Genomic DNA, 24,193 nt, shown 5'->3' with positions numbered 1-24,193 from the left:
TGCGGACCATTATCAGTAACAAGAGTAGAGGGGAGGCCTTCCAAAGAAAAAATGCGGGCAAGAGCACTGGTGGTTGCCGCGGTGGTAGGCGGCGTGCAACGGACAATGAAAGGAAAGTTAGAGTAGGTGTCAATTACGAGGAGCCAATAAGTACCTAAAAAGGGTCCCGCAAAGTCAGCATGAATGTGCTCCCAGGGCATCTCAGGCGAAGGCCACAGTGACAAAGATGACTTCGGGGCAGCGGCCTTATTAGACTGATGAATTACATTAAATGTCTTCCACGCAATCACATCACGTGTAGGAAAAGAATCCAAAGAACTCTTCTTAGCGTCACTAGCACGAACAAAGGCAAAAATTATCCATCCATTACCAGTTCCTTGAACTGACATTGCCAAACTAAATCTTGCAACAAAACCCATCCACCTATGGGCAGCTGAAAAAATGGATGCGTCGTCGGTTGCCTTCGGTGAGAGATTATGTTCTATTATTGTAATGTTTAATATTAATAAACATATTTTTTAACTTACTATTTTGTTTATTTCTATAACAAAACCTACAAATTGATCTTGTCAAAAGCCGAGAAGCGATTCTTCTTGGTGCTCTCAGGGGCACTCTGGGATGCACTCATTGTGAGGCACATCTGGGTTGCCTCTGTTGGCAGTCTGCCAGGCGGGAGGGGCAGGAGGGGAAGGTGGTGGGGGAAGGCTGGCGACTCTAGTTTTAACAAGTCGCCAGCCGCTGGAAAATCAAACATGACGTCATTCGACCTTGAGTCTTGGCTATAAATAGCACCCGCCCGGCGGATGACGTCACTCTTCCTGCAGCCGCACGATGCCGCATCGTCATTATGTAAGAAGGCGTTTTAGGGCTTCAGTTTTTAAAGTATGTAAGAGTATTAATCTCTCACCGAAGGCAACCGACGACGCATCCATTTTTTCAGCTGCCCATAGGTGGATGGGTTTTGTTGCAAGATTTAGTTTGGCAATGTCAGTTCAAGGAACTGGTAACGGATGGATAATTTTTGCCTTTGTTCGTGCTAGTGACGCTAAGAAGAGTTCTTTGGATTCTTTTCCTACACGTGATGTGATTGCGTGGAAGACATTTAATGTAATTTGTCAGTCTAATAAGGATTATTGAGGAAGTTTTCTTTCAAGTGATGAACCTCTAGTTTTAAGAACTCGTGTTTGTCGTAAAATAGAAAGTTCTGAATCTGTATATGTATGGTGTAAGAGTGGTGGTTCTTTAGGGCCGCAGGCAGCGACCATGTGTGCAATTTCAGAGTCGATGCCAGTCCTGGCGTGCCAGAGATTTTGTGCAAGACACACCCCAGTGCCCTTGGTGAAGGAGGCGCAAGACCGAAGCACGCAAAGACGCAGGTACCACAACACGCGGTGCAGCATTGTCGGTGGAAAGGAGGATAACACCATCCTTAGCCGTGAGGCAGTAGCGCAAAGCGTAGTAGTTCCGCAATGGATCAGAAGTCTTAGCGGACAGGCGATCTGGCCAACCCTTCTGAATACAGCGTAAAACCCGGGAGAGGGTAGGGTCAGAACCCGTAGCAGCCGCCAGCCTGTCCCCAGTGATGGGGAACCCATCCACATCCCGCTGCTCGGCAACATCCAGGTGGAAACACAACAGTTTGTCCCTATCGAATGCCAGATCAGCACCCATGGGAAGGCGAGACAAAGCATCAGCATTTGCATGTTGAGCTGTTGGCCGGAAATGAATCTCATAATTGAAACGAGACAAGTAAAGAGCCCAACGCTGGAGGCGGTGTGCAGCCTTGTCGGGAAGTGACATTGATGGATGAAACAAGGAAACAAGTGGTTTGTGATCCGTAACTAGATGAAATTTTGAGCCATAGAGAAAAACGCCAAACTTATGAAGAGCATAAATAATGGCTAAAGCTTCTTTTTCAATTTGAGAATACTTTTGTTGGGCATCTGTGAGCGTTTTGGAGGCATAAGCAATGGGTTGTTCCAAACAGTCAGAAAAACGGTGCACAAGGACTGCACCGACCCCGTATTGAGAGGCGTCTGTGGCAAGAACAAGATGTTGGCCAGGTCGATAAGTAGCCAGGCACGGGGCCTGTTTCAGCATAGTCTTCAGTTTCTGGAAAGCCACATCGCATGACGCGGATCAGTGAAAAGGCACATTTTTATGGAACAGGCTATGCAACGGCTGAGCCACCGAAGCCGCAGATGGTAAAAACTTGTGATAGTATGCTATTTTCCCCAAGAAGGCCTGCAGTTCCTTAACAGATGTAGGGCGAGGAAGGGCATCGATTGCAGCGACAGTTTGCTGAAGCGGCCGAATACCCTCCCGAGAGAGTTGAAACCGCAAGTACGTGATAGATGCCTGAAAAAATTGTGATTTCTGAAGATTACACTTACGACCGGCAGTCTGTAAGACATGAAAAAGTGTGCAGAGATTTTGAAGATGTTCTTCAGTGTTGGAGCCAGTGATAACAATGTCGTCCATGTAATTGATACACCCAGGGACAGGGAGCAATAATTGTTCCAAGAATCGTGAAAGAGAGCAGGGGCGCTAGCAACCCCGAATGGCAGTCGTTGGTATTGATAGAGGCCGAAAGGCGTGTTAAGGACCAGAAACTGCCGGGAAGCAGCATCGAGGGGAAGTTGATGATAAGCTTCTAACAGGTCAATTTTAGAGAAATACTGGCCTCCAGCAAGTTTAGTGAACAGTTCTTCAGGATGGGGCATAGGGTAAGTGTTGATGAGGCATTGAGCATTTACAGTGGCTTTGAAATCGCCACAGAGACGAATATCACCATTTGGCTTAGCAACGACAATGACAGGAGAGGACTACTCACTGGAAGTGACAGGAAGCAAGAGCCCTGAAGTAGTGAGACGATCCAGCTCCCGTTTTACCCGATCACGAAGGGCCACAGGAATGGGCTGAGCCCGAAAAAACTTAGGCCGAGCAGTGGGTTTGAGCGTGATATGAGCTTCAAAGTCGTTTGCACGGCCTAACCCAGGAGAAAAAAGGGATGAAAATGTCGTCGACAAGGAATCCAATTGGGCATAAGGAATAGCATCAGAGACGATATTGACAGAGTCATCTATGGAGAACCCAAAAACACGAAAGGCATCGAAACCAAAAAGATTCTCTGCGTTACTCTGGTCGACCACGAATATGGGAACAGTGCGAACGACAGATTTGTAAGATACCTCAGCATTAAACTGTCCTAAGAGAGAAATCTTCTGTTTATTGTACGTCTGTAATTGCTGAGTGACAGGTGACAGGAGTGGAGAACCCAACTGAAGATAGGTCTGAGAATTAATTATAGTGGCAGCAAAACCGGTATCCACCTGCATGCGAACATCTTGACCAAGGATTTGGACAGTGAGGAATAACTTCCCTGAAAGGGAAGAAGTGCAATTGACAGACAACACAGAATCAGAATCAGCGTCATGTTCATGAACATCATGTATGCGGTCGGATTTGCAAACGGAAGATACATGACCTTTCTTTTTGCAATTGTGACACACAGCCCAATGTTGGGGACAATCCTCGCGTGAATGTTTCGTAAAACACCGCGGACATGAAGGAAGTTGCCGGGGGTTTTGCTGCAGTTTCTTAGCGGGTTGTTTACAGTTAGGCCGAGGCTGCCTGTGGGAGCGCACTGCGGCCACGTCGGCCGGCGGGGACGCGCCGCACGCGTTGTCAACAGTGCACAGAGGTTGTATTTCCACGACATCACCCCACGCCTCTATTTGCGCCCCAGCGGCGTGAGAAATTTCAAAAGACTGTGCAATGGAGAGAACTTCATCTAGAGTCGGATTTGCCAACTGAAGGGCACGTTGCCGAACTTCTTTGTCGGGCGCCGACTCGATAATAGCATCCCGTACCATGGAATCAGCATAGGATTCTTTGTGAATGTCAGTAACAAATTGACACTTTCGACTGAGGCCATGAAGTTCAGCAGCCCAAGCGCGATAGGATTGATGTGGCTGTTTTTGACAACGATAAAAGGCAACACGAGAGGCTACCACATGCATTTGCTTTCGAAAATAGACAGACAGAAGTGAGCACATTTCAGCAAAGGACAAAGATGCAGGATCCTTCAAAGGAGCCAATTGCGACAACAACCAATGCATTTGAGGTGAAATCGAGGAAAGGAACAGAGACTTACATGGTTGTTCGTCCGTGACATGAAATGCCAAGAAGTGCTGTCGAAGATGTTTTTCATAATCAGACCAGTCTTCCGCTGTCTCGTCGTAAGGAGGAATAGCCAGTGTCAAGAAACACCCCGCATTTGACGCCGTGACGAAATCGCGAATCGCCGCTGTTAGAAGCATTTGCTGTTCAAGGAGATTTTGCAATAGTTGCTTGACAGTAGCCATGGAAACCTGTGGGTCAACGGTGAAAAGGAAAAATCCCATCGTTGTCGCCAATTGTTATAACGTCAAGTTTAACACATATATTTCAGAACGACACAACACATATAAGTCACAGAGTAAGTTGACAAGCAAGATGTGTACATGTTAGCATTCGAATGAGCACTGAGTCCCAGTCTAGCGGCCGTTGCTCAGCTGGCTGCTTAGGTGGTGCAGCTGCTGCATGGCTGGCAGACAGCGCTGCACGTAGAGGACGCGCGTAATTGCGCAGCGGCGGTTTGAATGATCGGCGAGTCTCAACAGTTATTTCAAACATGTGATTAAGTTTGTTCAAAACTTCAGTGATGTTGTCTGTCATTCTCCCAATAACTAGTCCATCATCAACAAACAATGCTATAATGATGCTTCTGTCTTCATTGTAATAGTTACAAGGATCATCGTCCGTATTTTCAAATCTTAATGTCATCTGATAATTTAAGAATTTCTCGTTCCAGTTCTTTGGAGCTTGTTTTAGGCCATATAAACTCTTCTTTAACTTACAAACTCTATTTGTATTATAGTTGAATGCATCAGGTTGATTCATGTAGATTTCCTCTTGCAGATCACTGTATAGAAATGCTGTCTTCACATCAAATGTTTCTATTTTCATTTTATTTGTAGCCGCAATACTAAGCAATAGTCTTGTTGATTCATATTGTGCTACAGGACTAAAAGTTTCTGAATAATCCAGTCCTTCTTCTTGCTCAAAACCTCTAGCAACTAGTCTGGCTTTATAATGTCCAGCAACAGGTCAAAGGCTTTGCATTGTTTGAAAGTTCTACAAGACTCCAAGTTTTTAATTTTGTTAGTGATTTGTATTCTTCAGACATTGCTTTATACCAGTTCTTATCTTTTAAGGCATTTGAAACAGAAATGTCTTTAACTTCACCAATCATGGCAAAGTTTGCATTATTATTGTGTTGCATGAGATCCATTTCATAGTCTCTAAATCTGACAGGTTTCCTAAGGTTTCGTCGGTCATGTAATTTCGGTGGTGAGACTTTATTTTGTTTTATGTTATTAGATGACATACTACAATCTTCAGAGACATCAGAGAAACAATCACCAGATATCTGTGTTTCTTCTGGATATTTTAATTCATTCTGTTCTCCTGTGAAAGATTTAATTACACTAGCACCTTCTCTGTCTTCTATTCATTAATCAAATATGACATTATCAGAAGTAACTAAGTCCTTTTCATCAGGTAGATTGATTCTGTAGTAGGGTAAATCCAAATCATACCCGACAAAGGTTCCTTTCTTTGATTTCTTTGCAGTCTTTCTTTGTTTGTGATCTTCTGTCAGAACATAGCAGTCACATCCAAAACTTCTCAACTAATCAACATCTATTTTTTGTTCAAACCACAATTCAGCAGGACTTTTTCCTTTTACTGAACTTCTACTACTTTGATTTAGTGTAAAGACGGCATAATTTATTGCTTCAGCCCAAAGATTCTCATTCAGGGTTCGTGCGTGTATTGCCGATCATGCTGACTCGACAGCTGTGCGCATTTCTCTTTCAATTCTGCCATTTTGCTGAGGTGTGTACATGTTCATCTTGATGTGAAAAACACCAAGTTAATCTACAAGCCTTTTAGTGAGTGCATTCTTGATTTTGGTCTCGTTGTCTGACTTAAAACATTTTACTTTCTTCCCAAACTAATTTCCACCATTTTCATGAAAGTTTTTAATTTGGAAACAGCTTCATCTTTTGCCTTGAGAAAATAAACAGTTGAGAAATGAGAAAAATCATCTTTAAACAACAATAAATATCTTTCTCCTCATAACAACATGAGATTCATTTCACACAAGTCAACATTAATTACATCCAAAGTATTTTCAGCAACTTTCATATTTGTCGGATGAGATTGGTGATGTTGCTTGCCATAGATACAAACAACACATACATATTCATTCCAGTCATCAATATAATCAATACCATTTATTTTTAGTACGTCCCTGACATATGCGACATTTTGATGTGCTAACTTTTCATGCCATTTTAATTGAGATTGCTGTCATACATTTGTTAAATTCTTTTGTACGAAACAACATTTTGTACAGCTGTCATTCGCATCAACCTATTGCTACAGATTTCGGATTGTCATCGGTTTTGAAAACTGAGAGATCTGCATTTGCAGTCTGAACAGAACCTTTGTGTAAGACTTGAGTAACAGAAATTAAATTAAAGTTTATGTTTGGCACATATAGAACATTCTCCAGAACTACATCATACCACTGTTCTCCTTCAAAAACCTCAAATTCGACATCTCCCACTCCAATTCCTTCTAATTTGGTTGCATCACCAATTAACTCTTTTGTACAGTGATTTAATTATACATAATTTATTAACCAGTCCCTTCTAAATGTCATATGTTGTGTGGCAGCACAGTCTTGGTACCAAATGTTTTCTTGACCCGATTGCAAATTTATTTCATTTATATTGGCAATAGATAATCCAACAGCAACCAGTGCTTTATGTTTGTAACCTTTTGATTCTTTACTGTCAAGTTTATCGCTTGTCTTGTTTCTGTCTAACTTTGGACTTTTACATCCCCTGGCAAAATGACTCTTTTGTTTGCAGTTGTTACATGAATAATTCTCTCTACAGTATACTAAATATTTGGCACATGGTTTATTTCTGCAGTGTTTCTTTACATGCACGTTTTTGTCGCATTTGAAACATTGAACTGTAGACGTTTCCTGCTGACCTGCTTTGACAAATTGTTTACGTTGTTTTAAGATAAAAGCATTAGTGTGGGATGTGCTTAACGGTTCTGTCTCATTTAACCTATATTCTTCCATACACAAACGTTCAAACAATGTGTCAAGATTTTTGTCAGCTGCCGTTAAGTTATCCCATGTAGTACAGAAGTGGTGAAGTTTTCGGCGGTAACATCCCAAGGATTTGCTACATAATCCAGCTCTCTTTCATGGCTTCACCTTCCGTTGTTAAATCTTCCACATATTCTTGAATATGCATACAGTTTTGAATAGCCCACTTACTTGTATCGTATTTGTAACTGAAGAAATTTCTCTGCAGACCTTCAGTTGTCACATCTGATTTCTTGCCATATAACGTTTCTAATTTTTTAAGCATTTGACTAGCAGACTTGTAATTTGCTATTTTCCTGGCTGTGTTGCTACTGACGTTTAAACCTATAAAAATTGTGTCTCAAGATCTTTCTCAATCCAAACTTTTACATGTTGATCAGTTTCTCCTCCTGTCGGTTTAATTTCCTGTTCGGTTGCTACTGAACACAATTTCTTTGACTTTAATGTTAAATCTAGTTTAAATTGCCAAGAAATGTAGTTAACATTTCCTTGATGATCCTCTGACAAAATTTCCAATTGTAACTTAATAGAATCCATTGGTAATGGGTAAAAACTCTACTATCTGTGAAGTTAATACACGTAACTGACTTTTCTGACTATACATTGACGATTAATAAAGTTTTTGTGACTTTAATTTTTGTGACACTAATTTTCCAATTTACACTACTTCTGACTATTTACTGATATGCAATGCCTCACTGAACTGTTTGTGCGCTCCTTTAAAAATAACAGACAAATAGTTACATATCCAGTTTTGTACTTGTGTTTATCTGGACAAGCCTATAGATTGTTCTGGGCCCATAACCTCTTGATAAGTACTTGTTTTAAAGATAAGTAACTATTTTGTGGTATATAAAGGAGAACACAAATATATAATTCACTTATGTACAGCACTACAGCATGCTTGTGTAGGAAAACAACTGACTGACACAGAGTAACTATTTCAGCATTATTACATGGAACATATATAAAAACATCTTGCATAACATATTAAAATACACAGAAAATAATCAACACTTAACAGAAAACCATTTTCTTGCTGTACTGTGTCCAATGGTATTAGTCCCATGCACAGCACATGTTTCTGGCTGCCTCTGCTGCTGTCACCTCCTTCTTGAACACAAACAGAAGAATATGTCGGAAATGTTTGGATTTCTCCAATTGGTACTCCACTTTCTAGTATCCACAGCTCCACACACTATCTCCATATGATAAAATGACAATATGTAAACTCGAACAGCAGTAGGGAACTACAAATAAAAAATGACAGTCAATAATTAAACCCATAGCAACCGGAATATCAACATGCAAAACAAAAACACTACAAACTTATGCACCAACCTAATACTTCTGTGGGAACATGAAAATTTATTGTTTGTATTTTTAAGATGTTTGAAAAGAGTTTACTGTGATAATATTGGCATAATAATATTATTGTTCTTTGGAATAAAACAGAAAAAGAAGTTTGTTATTCCATGGTGATTGTAGTTAAAGTATATTGGTGTGTGCAAAAAGAAAAGAAAATAAATTGAAAAGTCTAGTTAAATTGCGTCCTCAATGAACGTAAAGAGCAACAAATTGGCGACCCCAATGTGATCAGCAAGATAATGACATTTACAAAGTAATTTCAGTGAAATTTTTATGTAATTTTTTAACTTGAAGTATTCGCATACTTTGTTTAAAAAATTCGCAAAATGTCAACAGTAGAGGACCTGAAGGTAATAATCCTGAATGCAAGCTGGAAATTGGTAAGGTAAGCGTTAAGCTACTGCTGTTTTGGACAGAAAAGGCAGAAATCTGGTTTTGTCAGGACGAAGCGCAATTCACAATTGCCGGTATAGCTACTGAGGCGACTAAATTTAACTAACTGCTCGCTCAGCTGGACCAAAATTTGTTGAAGATATCTGGGATCTCATTACAAAAAGGATGTCAGAAATTGGGCTAAAACATGTACTGCATGTCAGAAAAACAAAGTATCATGACATGTTCAAGTGCCATTAGGAAAGTTTCTCTATAATGATGAATACTTCAAAATAATTCATCTTAACCTGGTGAACCAGTGCCTCATTTGGATGAATATACCTATTCTTTAACATGCATAGATCACAAATTGGATTGTAGCAGTACCTCTTAGAGACATACAAGCAGAAGCATTAGCATAAGCATTTTTCAGTTGTTGTATCACTAGCTTTGGAACACCCTACAAAATAGTGACTGACCGTGGAAGACAGTTTAACTCAGAGCTATTCCAAGCACTATAAAAATATGTGGCTGTAATCCAACCCAAACTACAGCATATCATTCTCAGGGAAACTTGAAGCAGCCATCCTTGCCCATGCAACTGCCAAATGGGCTAAAGTAATACCAGTGATTCTTCTTGGTCTTCTATACTTAATTAGAGAAAACACTAATGCTACAATTGCAGAAACATTTTATGTCACACACATCAGGATACCATGTGTGTGTGTGTGTGTGTGTGTGTGTGTGTGTGTGTGTGTGTGTGTGCGCGTGCGTGTGTGTTGGGGGTGGGGGGTTTAAAGAGTATGGTACAGAAAGGGGTACAGACTTATCTCAATCTGTGTCACAGCTGAAGCAGTATATGAATTGTGTGAAACTTGTGCAATATCCCTACAAAGCAAAAGAAACACCATTCCTGCGTAAGGACCTTAGCAACTCAACACATGTGTTTGTAAGGTTTGAGCGAGCGAAGAAGGCATTAGTGTCTCCAAATGGAGGCCCTTATGAAATAATTGAAAGGAACACAAAATGTTTCGGACTTAAAGTAAAAGACCAGGTAAAGAATATTTCCACTGATCAATTAAAATCTGCCTATCTGATGAAGGAGAATAATAAAATACCGCGAAGACACTCCAATTGAACAGTGAGCACAACACCAGCAACCAGACTCTGCTACAGAAAGTGAAAAACCAAGAACAGCAACAAGACCTGGTTGTGAAATTTGATTTCCAGCAAGATTAGTTGAAGTCCTAAACTGACTATGCTGCTAAGAAGGTGGTGATGTGCGAACATGACAAATTACTATTTGTATTTTTAATGTGTTTAAAAGTGTTTAACATGATAATGTTGGCATAATAATATCTTTATTGTTTGGGATTAAACAGAAAAGAAGTTTGTTATTCCATGGTGGCTGTAATTAAAGCTTCTTAGTATGCACAATAAGAAAATAAAATAAAGTGAAAGTTCTAGTTAAACTGAGTCCTTAATGAACGTAAAGAGCAACATCTTTCAGTAGTTCAGCTGGGTAAGTGACAGTCTAATAATTTAAAAGAGTCAATGTGAAATACCTAGGTAGTAGTAGCACTTTGAAATTCATTTCTGGTGTGTGATGTGACATTCACTGTCTACAGTAACATGTGTATGTCAAAATTATGAAGCTGCACTTTTAGACAGATTGCTTGTAAATTGGTATGCTGCTTCTTGATTTTAAGTGAGTTGAATGTTGTATCAAAGAAAGTGATGGAATCAGCTTCAGTAAAATCCTACTTTAGGAGATAAACTGTGTAATTTAGACAGTCTTCCAGTTTGTTAACAAATTTACTTTTCTAAAAAATATTTAAATCTATTTTTTAGATATATAACTCTTCCTGAGAAAAGGGAATTAGAACATTGTCTTATCTTAATGTCAGTGATTTCAATTCCATTTAACACAATTAAGGAATATAGTAGTGATGAAGAGTAGGCTGAAGTTCCTGACATTAGTCAGGAAGAATCAATACGCAAAGAAGTGGGATACGGAAGTACTAAGGAATGACGAGATACGTTTGAAGTTCTCTAACGCCATAGATACAGCAATAAGGAATAGCGCAGTAGGCAGTACAGTTGAAGAGGAATGGACATCTCTAAAAAGGGCCATCACAGAAGTTGGGAAGGAAAACATAGGTACAAAGAAGGTAGCTGCGAAGAAACCATGGGTAACAGAAGAAATACTTCAGTTGATTGATGAAAGGAGGAAGTACAAACATATTCCGGGAAAATCAGGAATACAGAAATACAAGTCACTGAGGAATGAAATAAATAGGAAGTGCAGGGAAGCTAAGACGAAATGGCTGCAGGAAAAATGTGAAGACATCAAAAAAGATATGATTGTCGGAAGGACAGACTGAGCATACAGGAAAGTCAAAACAACCTTTGGTGACATTAAAAGCAATGGTGGTAACATTAAGAGTGCAACAGGAATTCCACTGTTAAATGCAGAGGAGAGAGCAGATAGGTGGAAAGAATACCTTGAAAGCCTCTATGAGGGTGAAGATTTGTCTGATGTGATAGAAGAAGAAACAGGAGTCGATTTAGAAGAGATAGGGGATCCAGTATGATAATCGGAATTTAAAAGAGCTTTGGAGGACTTACGGTCAAATAAGGCAGGAGGGATAGATAACATTCCATCAGAATTTCTAAAATCTTTGGGGGAACTGGCAACAAAATGACTATTCACGTTGGTGTGTAGAATATATGAATCTGGCGATATACCATCTGACTTTCGGAAAAGCATCATCCACACAATTCCGAAGACGGCAAGAGCTGACAAGTGTGCGAATTATCGCACAATCAGCTCAACAGCTCATGCATCGAAGCTGCTTACAAGAATAATATACAGAAGAATGGAAAAGAAAATTGAGAATGCGCTAGGTGACGATCAGTTTGGCTTTAGGAAAAGTAAAGGGACGAGAGAGGCAATTCTGACGTTACGGCTAATAATGGAAGCAAGGCTAAAGAAAAATCAAGGCACTTTCATAGGATTTGTCGACCTGGAAAATGCGTTTGACAATATAAAATGGTCCAAGCTGTTCGAGATGCAGAAAAAAGTAGGGATAAGCTATAGGGAGAGATGGGTCATATACAATATGTACAACAACCAAGAGGGAATAATAAGAGTGGATGATCAAGAACGAAGTGCTCGTATTAAGAAGGGTGTAAGACAAGGCTGTAGCCTTTCGCCCCTACTCTTCAATCTGTACATCGAGGAAGCAATGATGGAAATAAAAGAAAGGTTCGGGAGTGGAATTAAAATACAAGGTGAAAGGATATCAATGATACGATTCACTGATGACATTGCTATCCTGAGTGAAAGTGAAGAAGAATTAAATGATCTACTGAACGAAATGAGCAATCTAATGAGTACACAGTATGATTTGAGAGTAAATCGGAGAAAGACGAAGGTAATGAGAAGTAGTAGAAATGAGAACAGTGAGAAACTTAACATCAGGATTGATGGTCACGAAGTCAATGAAGTTAAGGAATTCTGCTACCTAGGCAGTAAAATAACCAATGACGGACGGAGCAAGGAGGACATCAAAAGCAGACTCGCTATGACAAAAAAGGCATTTCTGGCCAAGAGAAGTCTACTAATATCAAATACTGGCCTTAATTTGAGGAAGAAATTTCTGAGGATGTACGTCTGGAGTACAGCATTGTATGGTAGTGAAACATGGGCTGCGGGAAAACCGGAACAGAAGAGAATCGAAGCATTTGAGATGTGTTGCTATAGACGAATGTTGAAAATTTGGTGGACTGATAAGGTAAGGAATGAGGAGGCTCTACGCAGAATCGGAGAGGAAAGGAATATGTGGAAAACACTGATAAGGAGAAGGGACAGGATGATAGGACATCTGCTAAGACATGAGGGAATGACTTCCATGGTACTAGAGGGAGCTGTAGAGGGCAAAAACTGTAGAGGAAGACAGAGATCGGAATGTCAAGCAAATAATTGAGGACGTAGGTTGCAAGTGCTACTCTGAGATGAAGAGGTTAGCACAGGAAAAAAAAAAAAAAAAGGGAACGTTAATGTACTAGACTTGCATTTGGGATTGGAGTTTAAATCCTTGTAGTTCCTTTGGAAAAGAAATGACTTATTGCCTCCCATTATTTGTTCAATCCAAGCATGTCCACTAGTGGTCTTCTCATCAGAGCTTTGTTAAACCTTAATACTATATACTTTCCTTCCCTTGAACCCATCTGATAACTTTCAGTCTTTATTTTGGTGATATTCTGATTAAATTGGGGGAGGCACATGCAGAAAATTGGTGCAGCTAAATCCATGTCTTCACCCAGTATTCAAACAAGTTTCTTATGCAACTGTCTCTTAATCCATTCAGCTGTGAATCTAGATGGTTTAATTGGTTACAGTTACTGTAGTTGTTTCTATAAGATAGGTTTATTGATAGCTAATAATTTCTTTTATGTCTGTGCAAACAATTTCTGTTCATACAGAACGCTGCATTTGCCTTGGAACTAGTTTTTACATGCTTATTGACTCAAAAGGTAATTAAAAATGATTTGTTTCCAGTTACATTGTTGATTTGTTTTCAGTCTTATTTCATATTCAAAATTAAGCTTTTTTCTAGTTGTTTCAGAAACTGAAAACCTCAAACAGCAGCGTTTTCTAAATGTTAAATAATGAAATGCCCAAACCTTGCGCCTTTGCACTACTGGCATATAGTGATGTAAACTTATTCGACAGTTGGGGCTGCACACAAAACTCTTTTTGGTGATGTGTTTATGGAGCAGACAAAAAAATATTCATCAGACTCTTTTCTTGTTTTTGGTAATGATCAAGAAGTGCAAGGAGAAATAAAGAATTACACTTTGGTAGATTTTCCAATAATGTTACCATTATTATAGACTGATTCTAAGAACTAGACAACAAACTTCTATTCAAGGTTTTATTATTTTAGGCTTGGTCATCTAGGTGCAACATTATCTCCAGGTACCGGCAGACCTCAGGATCTGATCATTTATGCCAGCCGGCCTGGTCTTCGTATTTGGCTTGCAGACAGAAATGGTGTAGTCCAGCAGACACTCATATACAAGGTAGGTCTCAACCTTTCTTGTTACAAGTATCATTTACTGATTCTCATATTTTTTCGTGAGTATTGTAACTTGTTTTTATATACCAACCATCATAATGGAAGAAGTAAAGTCTGCCATACCTGCAATGAAAAATGGCAAAGCGGTAGGTACAGATACAATACCGGGAGAAATACTAAAATGCTTGAACCACGATGGAATAAGAGATATATTCAGGTTATGTAATAAAATATATGACAGTGGTGAATGGCCTGAGGACTTTCTGACAACAGTAATGATTGCATTACCGAAAAAACAAGGAACTGAGAAATGCAGCGAGCACAGGACAATCAGCCTCATTTCACATGCAGCCAAAGTGATGTTAAGAATAATTAATGATCTGAATATAATAGAGGGAAACATTCCACGTGGGAAAAATATATCTAAAAACAAAGATGATGTAACTTACCAAACGAAAGCATTGTTATGTTGATAGACACACACACACACACACACACACACACACACACACACACACACACACACACACACACACACACAAAATTCAAGCTTTCGCAACCCATGGTTGCTTCATCAGGAAAGAGGGAAGGAGAGGGAAAGACGAAAGGATGAGGGTTTTAAGGGAGAGGGTAAGGAGTCATTCCAATCCCGGGAGCGGAAAGACTTACCTTAGGGGAGAAAAAAGGACAGGTATACACTCGCGCACACACACACATATCCATCCACACATATACAGACACAAGCAGACATATGAATAATTAATAAAAGACTTGAAAAAATAATGGAGGAGAATCTTGGTGACGAGCAGTTTGGCTTTAGGGCTCCTAAGAATCTTGGGAGAAAGGTTTATTGAAAAAGGAAGAGACTTATATATGTGCTTCATCGATCTAGAAAAGGCATTTGACAATGTGGTTTGGGACAAGCTGCGACTATAATGAGGGAAAGGAGAGTGGACTGGAAAACCAGAAGACTTATAAACTCATTATATCTTAATCAAAAAGTTTCAGTTAAAGTGAGAGGAGAAAGTACTAACTGGATCAGACTAGGAAAAGGAGTAAGACAAGGATGCTGTTTTATCACCTACTCTTTTCAACCTCTACTTGGAAAATATGATTGACCAATGCTCATTGGATGACAAAGGAGTAGAAATTGGAGGAAGAATAGTAGGGTGTTTGAGATTTGCTGATGACATGGTCCTTCTAGCCACAGGGGAAAAAGAATTACAGGATTTGGTGGACACCATTGCAACTAACGGAAAAAAATATGGAATGAAAATTAACACAAATAAAACAAAAGTATTGGCACTAGGGGGAAATAAGGAAATAAAAATTATGCTGAATGGAGAAATACTAGAACAGGTGCAAAATTTTAAGTATTTTGGAAGCAGGATAGACACCGACTGGAAGTGCACCACAGAAATTTAAACAAGGATAGCAATGGCAAAAGAGGCGTTTTATAAGAAAAGGAGAATTTTCTGCAGTGGTCTGGACAGAGAACTCAGAAAGAGACTCATAAAATGTCTTGTATGGAGTGTTCTTCTATATGGCACTGAAACATGGACTATGAGGAAAAAAGACAGAGGAAGGCTGGAGGCTTTTGAGATCTGGACATGGCGGAAGATGGAAAGAATAAGTTGGATGGACAGAGTAAAAAAGGAAGAGGTACTGAGAAGAGTGGGAGAGAAAAGACAGTTACTAGATGTAATAAAGAGAAGAAAAAGAAATTGCATTGGGCATATATTAAGAAAGAATGATGGACTGATAAAAACAGTTTTAGAAGGTTATGTAGAAGGGAAAAGGAAGCGAGGAAGGAAGAGATTCCAGATACTGGATGACATGATGGACGGTACAACATACAGCAGCCTTAAGAAGGAAGCAATGGATAGCAGAAAATGGAGAGGCAAAGGACCTGCTAATATAGCAGATAACTGATGATGATGATGATGATGATACAACAATTCCTCCCCCCCATGAACCATGGACCTTGCCATTGGTGGGGAGGCTTGCGTGCCTCAGCGATACAGATGGCCATACCGTAGGTGCAACCACAGTGGAGGGGTATCTGTTGAGAGGCCAGACAAACGTGTGGTTCCTGAAAAGGGGCAGCAGCCTTTTCAGTAGTTGCAGGGGCAACAGTCTGGATGATTGACTGATCTGGCCTTGTAACACTAACCAAAATAGCCTTGCTGTGGTGATACTGCGAATGGCTGAAAGCAGGGGAATCTACAGCCGTAATTTTTCCCCAGGGCATGCAGCTTTACTGTATGATTAAATGATGATGGCGTCCTCTTGGGTAAAATATTACGGAGGTATGGCAGGGACTACTCTGGAGGACGTCGTTATCAGGAGAAAGAAAACTGGCATTCTACAGATGGGAGCATGGAATGTCAGATCCCTTAATCAGGCAGGTAGGTTAGAAAATTTAAAAAGGGAAATGGATAGGTTAAAATTGGATATAGTGGGAATTAGTGAAGTTTGGTGGCAGGAGGAACAAGACTTTTGGTCAGGTGAATACAGGGTTATAAATACAAAATCAAATAGGGGTAATGCAGCAGTAGGTTTAATAATGAATAATAATAATAAAAATAAATAAATAAATAAATAGGAGTGCGGGTAAGCTACTACAAACAGCATAGTGAATGAATTATTGTGACCAAGATAGACACAAAGCCCATGCCTACTACAGTAGTACAAGTTTATATGCCAACTGGCTCTGCAAATGATGATGAAATTGATAAAATGTATGATGAGATAAAAGAAATTATTCAGGTAGTGAAAGGAGATGAAAATTTAATAGTCATGGGTGACTGGAATTCGATAGTAGGAAAAGGGAGAGAAGGAAACATAGTAGGTGAATACGGATTGGGGCTAAGAAATGAAAGAGGAAACCGCCTGGTAGAATTTTGCACAGAGCATAACTTAATCATAGCTAACACTTGGTTCAAGAATCATACAAGAAGGTTGTATACATGGAAAAATCCAGAATATACTAGAAGGTATCAGATAGATTATATAATGGTAAGACAGAGATTTAGGAACCAGGTTTTAAATTGTAAGACATTTCCAGGGGCAGATGTGGACTCGGACCACAATCTATTGGTTATGAACTGTAGATTAAAACTGAAGAAACTGCAAAAAGGTGGGAATTTAAGGAGATGGGACCTGGATAAACTGAAAGAACCAGAGATTGTACAGAGTTTCAGGGAGCGCATAAGGAAACAATTGACAGGAATAGGGGAAAGAAATACAGTAGAAGAAGAATGGGTAGTGCTGAGGGATGATGTAGTGAAGGCAGCAGAGGATCAAGTAGGTAAAAAGACGAGGGCTAGTAGAAATCCTTGGGGGACAGAAGAAATATTGAATTTAATTGATGAAAGGAGAAAATATAAAAATGCAGTAAATGAAGCAGGCAAAAAGGAATACAAACATCTCAAAAATGAGATCGACAGGAAGTGCAAAATGGCTAAGCAGGCATGGCTAGAGGACAAATGTAAGGATGTATAGGCTTACCTCACTAGGGGTAAGATAGATACTGCCTACAGGAAAATTGAAGAGACCTTTGGAGAAAAGAGACCCACTTGTATGAATATCAAGAGCTCAGATGGAAACCCAGTTCTAAGCAAAGAAGGGAAAACAGAAAGGTGGAAGGAGTATAAAGAGGATCTATAAAAGGACGATGTATTTGAGGACAATATTATGGAAATTGAAGAGAATGTAGATGAAGATGAAATGGGAGATATAATACTGTGCGAAGAGTTTGACAGAGCACTGAAAGATCTGAGTCGAAACAAGGCTTTGGGAGTAGACAACATTCCATTAGAACTACTGACAGCCTTGGGAGAGCCAGTCCTGACAAAACTCTACCACCTGGTCAGCAAGATGTATGAGACAGACGAAATACCATCAGATTTCAAGAAGAATGTAATAATTCCAATCCCAAAGAAAGCAGGTGTTGACAGATGTGAAAATTACCGAACAATCAGTTTAATAAGTCACAGCTGCAAAATACTAAAGCGAATTCTTTACAGACGAATGGAAAACTGGTAGAAGCCAACCTCGGGGAAGATCAGTTTGAATTCTGTAGAAATGTTGGAACACGTGAGGCAATACTGACCTTACAACTTATCTTAGAAGAAAGATTAAGGAAAGGCAAACCTACATTCCTAGCATTTGTAGACTTAGAGAAAGCTTTTGACAATGTTGACTGGAATACTCTCTTTCAAATTCTAAAGTTGGTAGGGGTAAAACACAGGGAGCGAAAGGCTATTTACAATTTGTACAGAAACCAGATGGCAGTTATAAGAGTCGAGGGGCACGAAAGGGAAGCAGTGGTTGGGAAGGGAGTGAGACAGGGTTGTATCCTCTCCTCGATGTTATTCATTCTGTATATTGAGCAAGCAGTAAAGGAAACAAAAGAAAAATTTGGAGTAGGTATTAAAATCCATGGGGAAGAAATAAAAACTTTGAGGTTCACCGGTGACATTGTAATTCTGTCACACACAGCAAAGGACTTGGAACAGCAGTTAAATGGAATGGACAGTGTCTTGAAAGGAGAACGTAAGATGAACATCAACAAAAGCAAAACGAGGATAATGGAATGTAGTTGAGTTAACTCGGGTGATGCTGAGGGAATTAGATTAGGAAATGAGACACTTAAAGTAGTAAAGGAGTTTTGCTATTTGGGGAGCAAAATAACTGATGATGGTCAAACTAGAGAGGATATAAAATGTTGTCTGACAATGGCAAGGAAGCGTTTCTGAAGAAGAGAAATCTTTTAACATTGAGTATAGATTTAAGAGTCAGGAAGTCATATTTGAAAGTATTTGTACTGAGTGTAGCCATGTATGGAAGTGAAACATGGACGATAAATAGTTTGGACAAGAAGAGAATAGAAGGTTTCAAAATGTGGTGCTACAGAAGAATGCTGAAGATTAGGTGGGTAAATCACATAGCTAATGAGGAGGTATTGAATAGAATTGGGGAGAAGAGGAGTTTGTGGCACAACTTGACAAGAAGAAGGGATCGGTTGGTAGGACATGTTCTGAGGCATCAAGGGATCACCAATCTAGTATTGGAGGGCAGCGTGGAGGGTAAAAATCATAGAGGGAGACCAAGAGATGAGTACACTAAGCAGGTTCAAAAGGATGTAGTTACTCAGAGATGAAGAAGCTTGCACAGGATAGAGTAGCATGGAGAGCTGCATCAAACCAGTCTCAGGACTGAAGACCAAAACAATATACTACAATTAGATGAAAGTATCGTATCTATAAAAACTTCTATTCACAGATGCAGGAAATGTGTTTATTGGTCTTTATAGTGGAAATGTTAAAGGAAGTGGTGGCCATATTCCGATTTTAAGACTTATCTTGTGTGTAGTCAAAGATAACAGGACAAAACAAAGTGGAAATTCATAAGGAATTGCCAGAAGTAGCTGAGACTTTAAAAAATTGGAAATAGAACCTAATAAGGTGTGGAAAATTCTGGCAGAATGTGTATAATTTAGGAGTGAATGTTACAATTTTCTGAATAGTAGAAATTCTGAAGCACTGGGACTTCATCATCATCATAATCATCATCAGAGTTACATGACTTTAGACACGATGTTAAGTTGTGAAGATACCTGGTGCTGTGTCATTTTCAGGCCACAACGCTTCCTAATAAGAACTACAATCTCTCTGCTCTGTTAATTGTTTATTCTCATCATATGCAACATATTCAAGCAGTATCAGTACAGTAGTTCACTTTGTGTAAACACAGGCAAATCTGAATGCACCTCTCGAAATGTGTGCACAGGCATTTCATTTGCAAAACGTTGGTAGCATCCAGCTAACCAGTAAATGTTATTTGTGGTAATTGACACCATTTTCCAATGTGAAACTCTAGATCAGTTTAATACTGGCAGTCCAATGCACTGTTTTGTGGTCCACAATCTTATGCATCAAAAGAGTGTTTTTCCATGCCTTTTTCTCCATTATTCATTATACCTGACTAATTGTTCGAAGCGGAGACTTTAATTGGGGCAGGCATTGCGTTGTGAAAAGTGATTAGCATGTCACCTCTAGTCAGATATTGAAATATCAAGATGTGCGAATAAAAATTAGCCCAGAAAACTAGCCACATGCCAGTGAGTGATAGACAGTGTAGAGGCATCCTTAAAGATCAGGAAATCACTGTATGAGCTAACTTTTGCTCTTTTTAGCCATTGTACTATCTCCCTCTTCCCCTCCCCCTCTCCCTCTCCCCTTCTCCTTTTAATACTCAGCCTTGTAAATATTTATAAGAGATATACACAGACTGAAAAAACACAACACCAAAAAATAATTAATGTACTGTAATGAAATTTAAGGAATACATTTGTCTTCACAACATATTTAAGTGATTAACATAGCAAGATCACAGGTTAATTTAAATGTTAAATTCACCAAGGCAAATGTGAAATCTTGGTAGACTAATAACCAGTGAAACTGCAAGACGTTTTAATGTACGCATGCAAACATACATGCAGTGTTGTACAGGGCCGGATGTCAGTTTGCGGGATGTAGTTCCACGCCTGTGGCACTTGGTCAGTCAATAGAGGGAATGGTTAATGCTGGTCATGGATGATGCTGGGATTGTTGTCTGATAATGTCCCCATATGTGCTTGATTGGAGACAGATCTGGTGATTGAGCAGGCCAAGGCAACACGTCAACACAGGGTGTGAGCATGGTGGGTTTCAACAGTAGTTTGTGGGCAAGTCTTATCCTGTTGGAAAACATGCCCTGGAATGCTGTTCATGAATAGCAGCACAACCAGTTGAATTACCGGACTGTCATACAAATATGCATTCGTGATGTATGGGATAACAAAGAGAGTGTTACTCTTGTCATATGAAATTGCACCCCAGACCATAACTCCACGTGTAGGTCCCGGTGTCTAGCCTGCAGACAGGTTGGTTGCAGTGTGTCAACTGGCCTCCTCCTAACACACAGCCATCACTAACACTGAGGCAGAACCAGCTTTCATCAGAAAGCACAACAGACCTCCACCTTGCTCTCCAATGAGCTCTCACTTGATGCTACTGAAGTCACAAATGGCGGTGATTTGGGGTTAGTGGAATGCACACTAAGGGTGCCTGGCTCAAAGCTGTCCCTGAAGTAAGTGATTTGTAACAGTTCATTGTATCATGGTGATGCCAACTACTGCTGCAATTGCTCCTTTGGATGCAGTATAGTATGTGAGAGCTGTACACTAAACACAATGGTGCTCCCTGTCGATGGTGCCATGTAGCTGTCCGGAGCCCGATCTTCTTGAGACTTTACATTCTAATGACCATCACTGCCAGCAGTCATGTGCAGAGGCTACATTCCCATCAAGTCTTTAGTATTGCAGGAGGAACATCCATCTTCTCATAGCCCTATTACACGACCTCATTCAAACTCGTTACAGATTTGGTAATGGTGTATTGTTACCTGAAAGGCATTCTTGGCTAACATCAGCTCACCACGTCCAATCTTAAAATTAAAGAATGCCCATGATCATTACAGTGTGTATTTAAAGAAACTTAATTTGCATCCTCATAGTGGTGCTACTAGTGCCACTCTTATGTGACTAGTGTGAAATTTGAATAGCCATTATCTTTCAGATGTAGAAACATGCCTACCAGATTTCATTTATGTCACAAAACTCCTTCATTGTGCTGCAGTTCCTTTTTCTGTCAGTGTAGTTACCCCACTGCTTTAGTGTTAACTTCACTAATACATATTTTCATTTTTATTTTCCTAAATCTACATAAAATGTGTGTCAAATGCTTTTCTGCATGACTGATTTATATTTCCTTTGTTGTAGGATGCACTTTCTGACCATCACCCAGAAGTGCCACTTATTAACCCTCTACCAGAACGTTTGAGGACTGTTCGTGGAGATCCTCAGTTTGGGCCTGTCAGGCAGTTTCATGGGAATCTGCTTGTTACATATAGTCCTGACTCTATATACATTCTCGATCCATCTAATATCTCTGTTGTCGGAACTGTGTCGGGCCTTCGGGGTGTACTTGATGTGTCTGTTTCAAGAGATGAGATTTTTGTGCTAGAAGGTGGTCGAAGTTTGATTCGTTTGGCATATGGACCTGAAGCACCTCCAGCGCCATCAGAATTGCAAGGTTGGTATAAAGTACAGAAAGTATAGCACATTGGTTCTGTTTTGAAATATGAACTTGCAATATCTTAATGTTATACAAAGCAGTTTAATTAAAAAAATTCAGCATGGAGACATTAAAAATATATTTTTACCTGTTGCTGATCAATTGAGTAACTCCTGAATTTCTTTTGTACATAGACACATTGATGTACATTTCATTGCATATTGCATAACATTCTGAGTCAGTCTGCTAAGGGCTATGTTGTGAAGCATTGAATATTTGTGCAGTGGTATCACTCACCATTTATGTGCTGCTGCTGCTGTCTGCTATTGCAATAAGGTAGTTAATTTGGAGTAGTCTAATCATTTGTTACAAATTCTCCCCTGCTGATGGCCAGAATGCGTGAGAGGCAAAGTGCAGAAACACTAACATTTACAGTGGCTTGGAGCATAATCTTTATTTTATTGTATTTTATTTTTTTACTTTATTGGTAGTCCAAACTTAATATATATTGTGAGTAAAACTGCCAAAGATCATGTGATGAAACTCAACTCTACCCAAAGCATCACATAGTAGTAACAATAAATAAAATCCAATTGTCTTGTTTGGGGTTGCTGAGAGTTAATAATGATTGTGAGAGAGGAGCATGAAGGTAATAACACACAAATTGTATCAGGCAGTGATAATTAATAAATATTGATGTTTTGTGGAGACAATGTCTTATATTTTTATACCCGTACTCAAAACATTCATCTGATATATTGGAGTTTCATATTTCTATTTTTTACATGTTTTTAGTGCCTACTAAATGTTGATAGTCAAAACAATTTAAGCATCTCTAATACTAAATTGATAACACACCTCAACTCATGTATTAGGCAAGTATTTAATTATTTTGCATGAGTTTGTGTGTCTCATTCTGTACAACTTTTGAACAACTTCCTGATTTCCTTATGTGTTTGAAACATGGAGGCAATGTGACCCCCCTGCCTGTCTGAACCCATCAAACCAAAGACTACTTGTCTGGTCAGTTCTCACTCAAGTCCGTGTGGTGTAAACTGTTGGCTTTCAGTTGAAGAAGTAATATATTGCACTTTTGATTTTTACTGATTGGTGTTTAAGTTATTGAGCTAGTGTAGTGAGTGTGGATACTAAAAGTTGTGAGTGGAGACACTTTACAAAAAAATGGTAGAACTGATGCTTGTTGTAACATTTGTGACAAAAATTTTGAAAATTTTCTTGAATATTTGCAAATTAACCCTTTTGATGCTACATATGTGCTCTTTCCATTCTGTGCTGAAACTACTTTTGTTATGCCCGTACTGGGTGCCAAATGCTGGTGCCTGTGCTGAGAGACAGCATTCTGGCTGATAAGAAATACTTATCAGATTTTTTGTAAACTTTTAGGTGATAAACTTTGATTTTTGTGCATCGCACAGTCTGATATCTTCACTCGATAAAGAATTGAATTTCTTTTTGTTGTCTGTCATACTTATTGCACTGCATCTACTTAAGTAAAACATTGCATGAAATTCTGAAGTGTTCGCAAAGGTAAAAATGCATTGTGTGAACTTTGCGTGTGGTCGATCCTAGTTTATATATTACAGTGAATGAAATGTGGACAAGATATCAAAATTTAACAAAAATTGAGAGAAGAAGATAACTCATTTCATTCTCAAGTTATTGATTTTTAGGTCTGAAGGTCGGTAGCACATGACACTCCCATTCATGTCCTTGCGCATCACGCATCTTGTGACCATAACAGTCGTATATCATAAATGATTCAAAATATTGAAATGAGGCTTTCTGCAAATGATAGCACCCAATGACGCACATATGTTGAATGAGAAATACTCAAAACTTTCTTATTTATTGAGATATAGAAGTAATTCATTTGAAGCAGTGAGAGGTCAGCAGCTCAGGACACATTCAGACATCCATAGCGGTGTAGGAAAATCCATGCGGCACACATACATGTGTCCGCAACACCTGAAATAGTGTAACAGGATGTGTATACA

The 24,193-nt window shown here is 39.4% G+C and overlaps 1 protein-coding gene across 2 annotated transcripts in view; it reads left to right on the top strand.

Moving 5' to 3' along the window:
* The window catches only part of LOC126162034 (uncharacterized), a 202,469-nt gene that overhangs the window by 47,711 nt on the left and 130,565 nt on the right, over positions 1 to 24,193 (top strand). For both annotated transcript variants that reach the window (XM_049918260.1, XM_049918261.1), the window contains exons 6-7: positions 13,927 to 14,062; positions 21,884 to 22,196. In XM_049918260.1, coding sequence (XP_049774217.1) covers positions 13,927 to 14,062; positions 21,884 to 22,196 — 449 coding nt within the window. The remainder of the gene's footprint in view (positions 1 to 13,926; positions 14,063 to 21,883; positions 22,197 to 24,193) is intronic.

Source organism: Schistocerca cancellata, chromosome 2 (assembly GCF_023864275.1).
Source record: "Schistocerca cancellata isolate TAMUIC-IGC-003103 chromosome 2, iqSchCanc2.1, whole genome shotgun sequence".
In the NCBI taxonomy this organism is placed as follows: Eukaryota; Metazoa; Arthropoda; class Insecta; order Orthoptera; family Acrididae; genus Schistocerca; species Schistocerca cancellata.
This window is presented reverse-complemented; position numbering and strand designations above follow the sequence as displayed.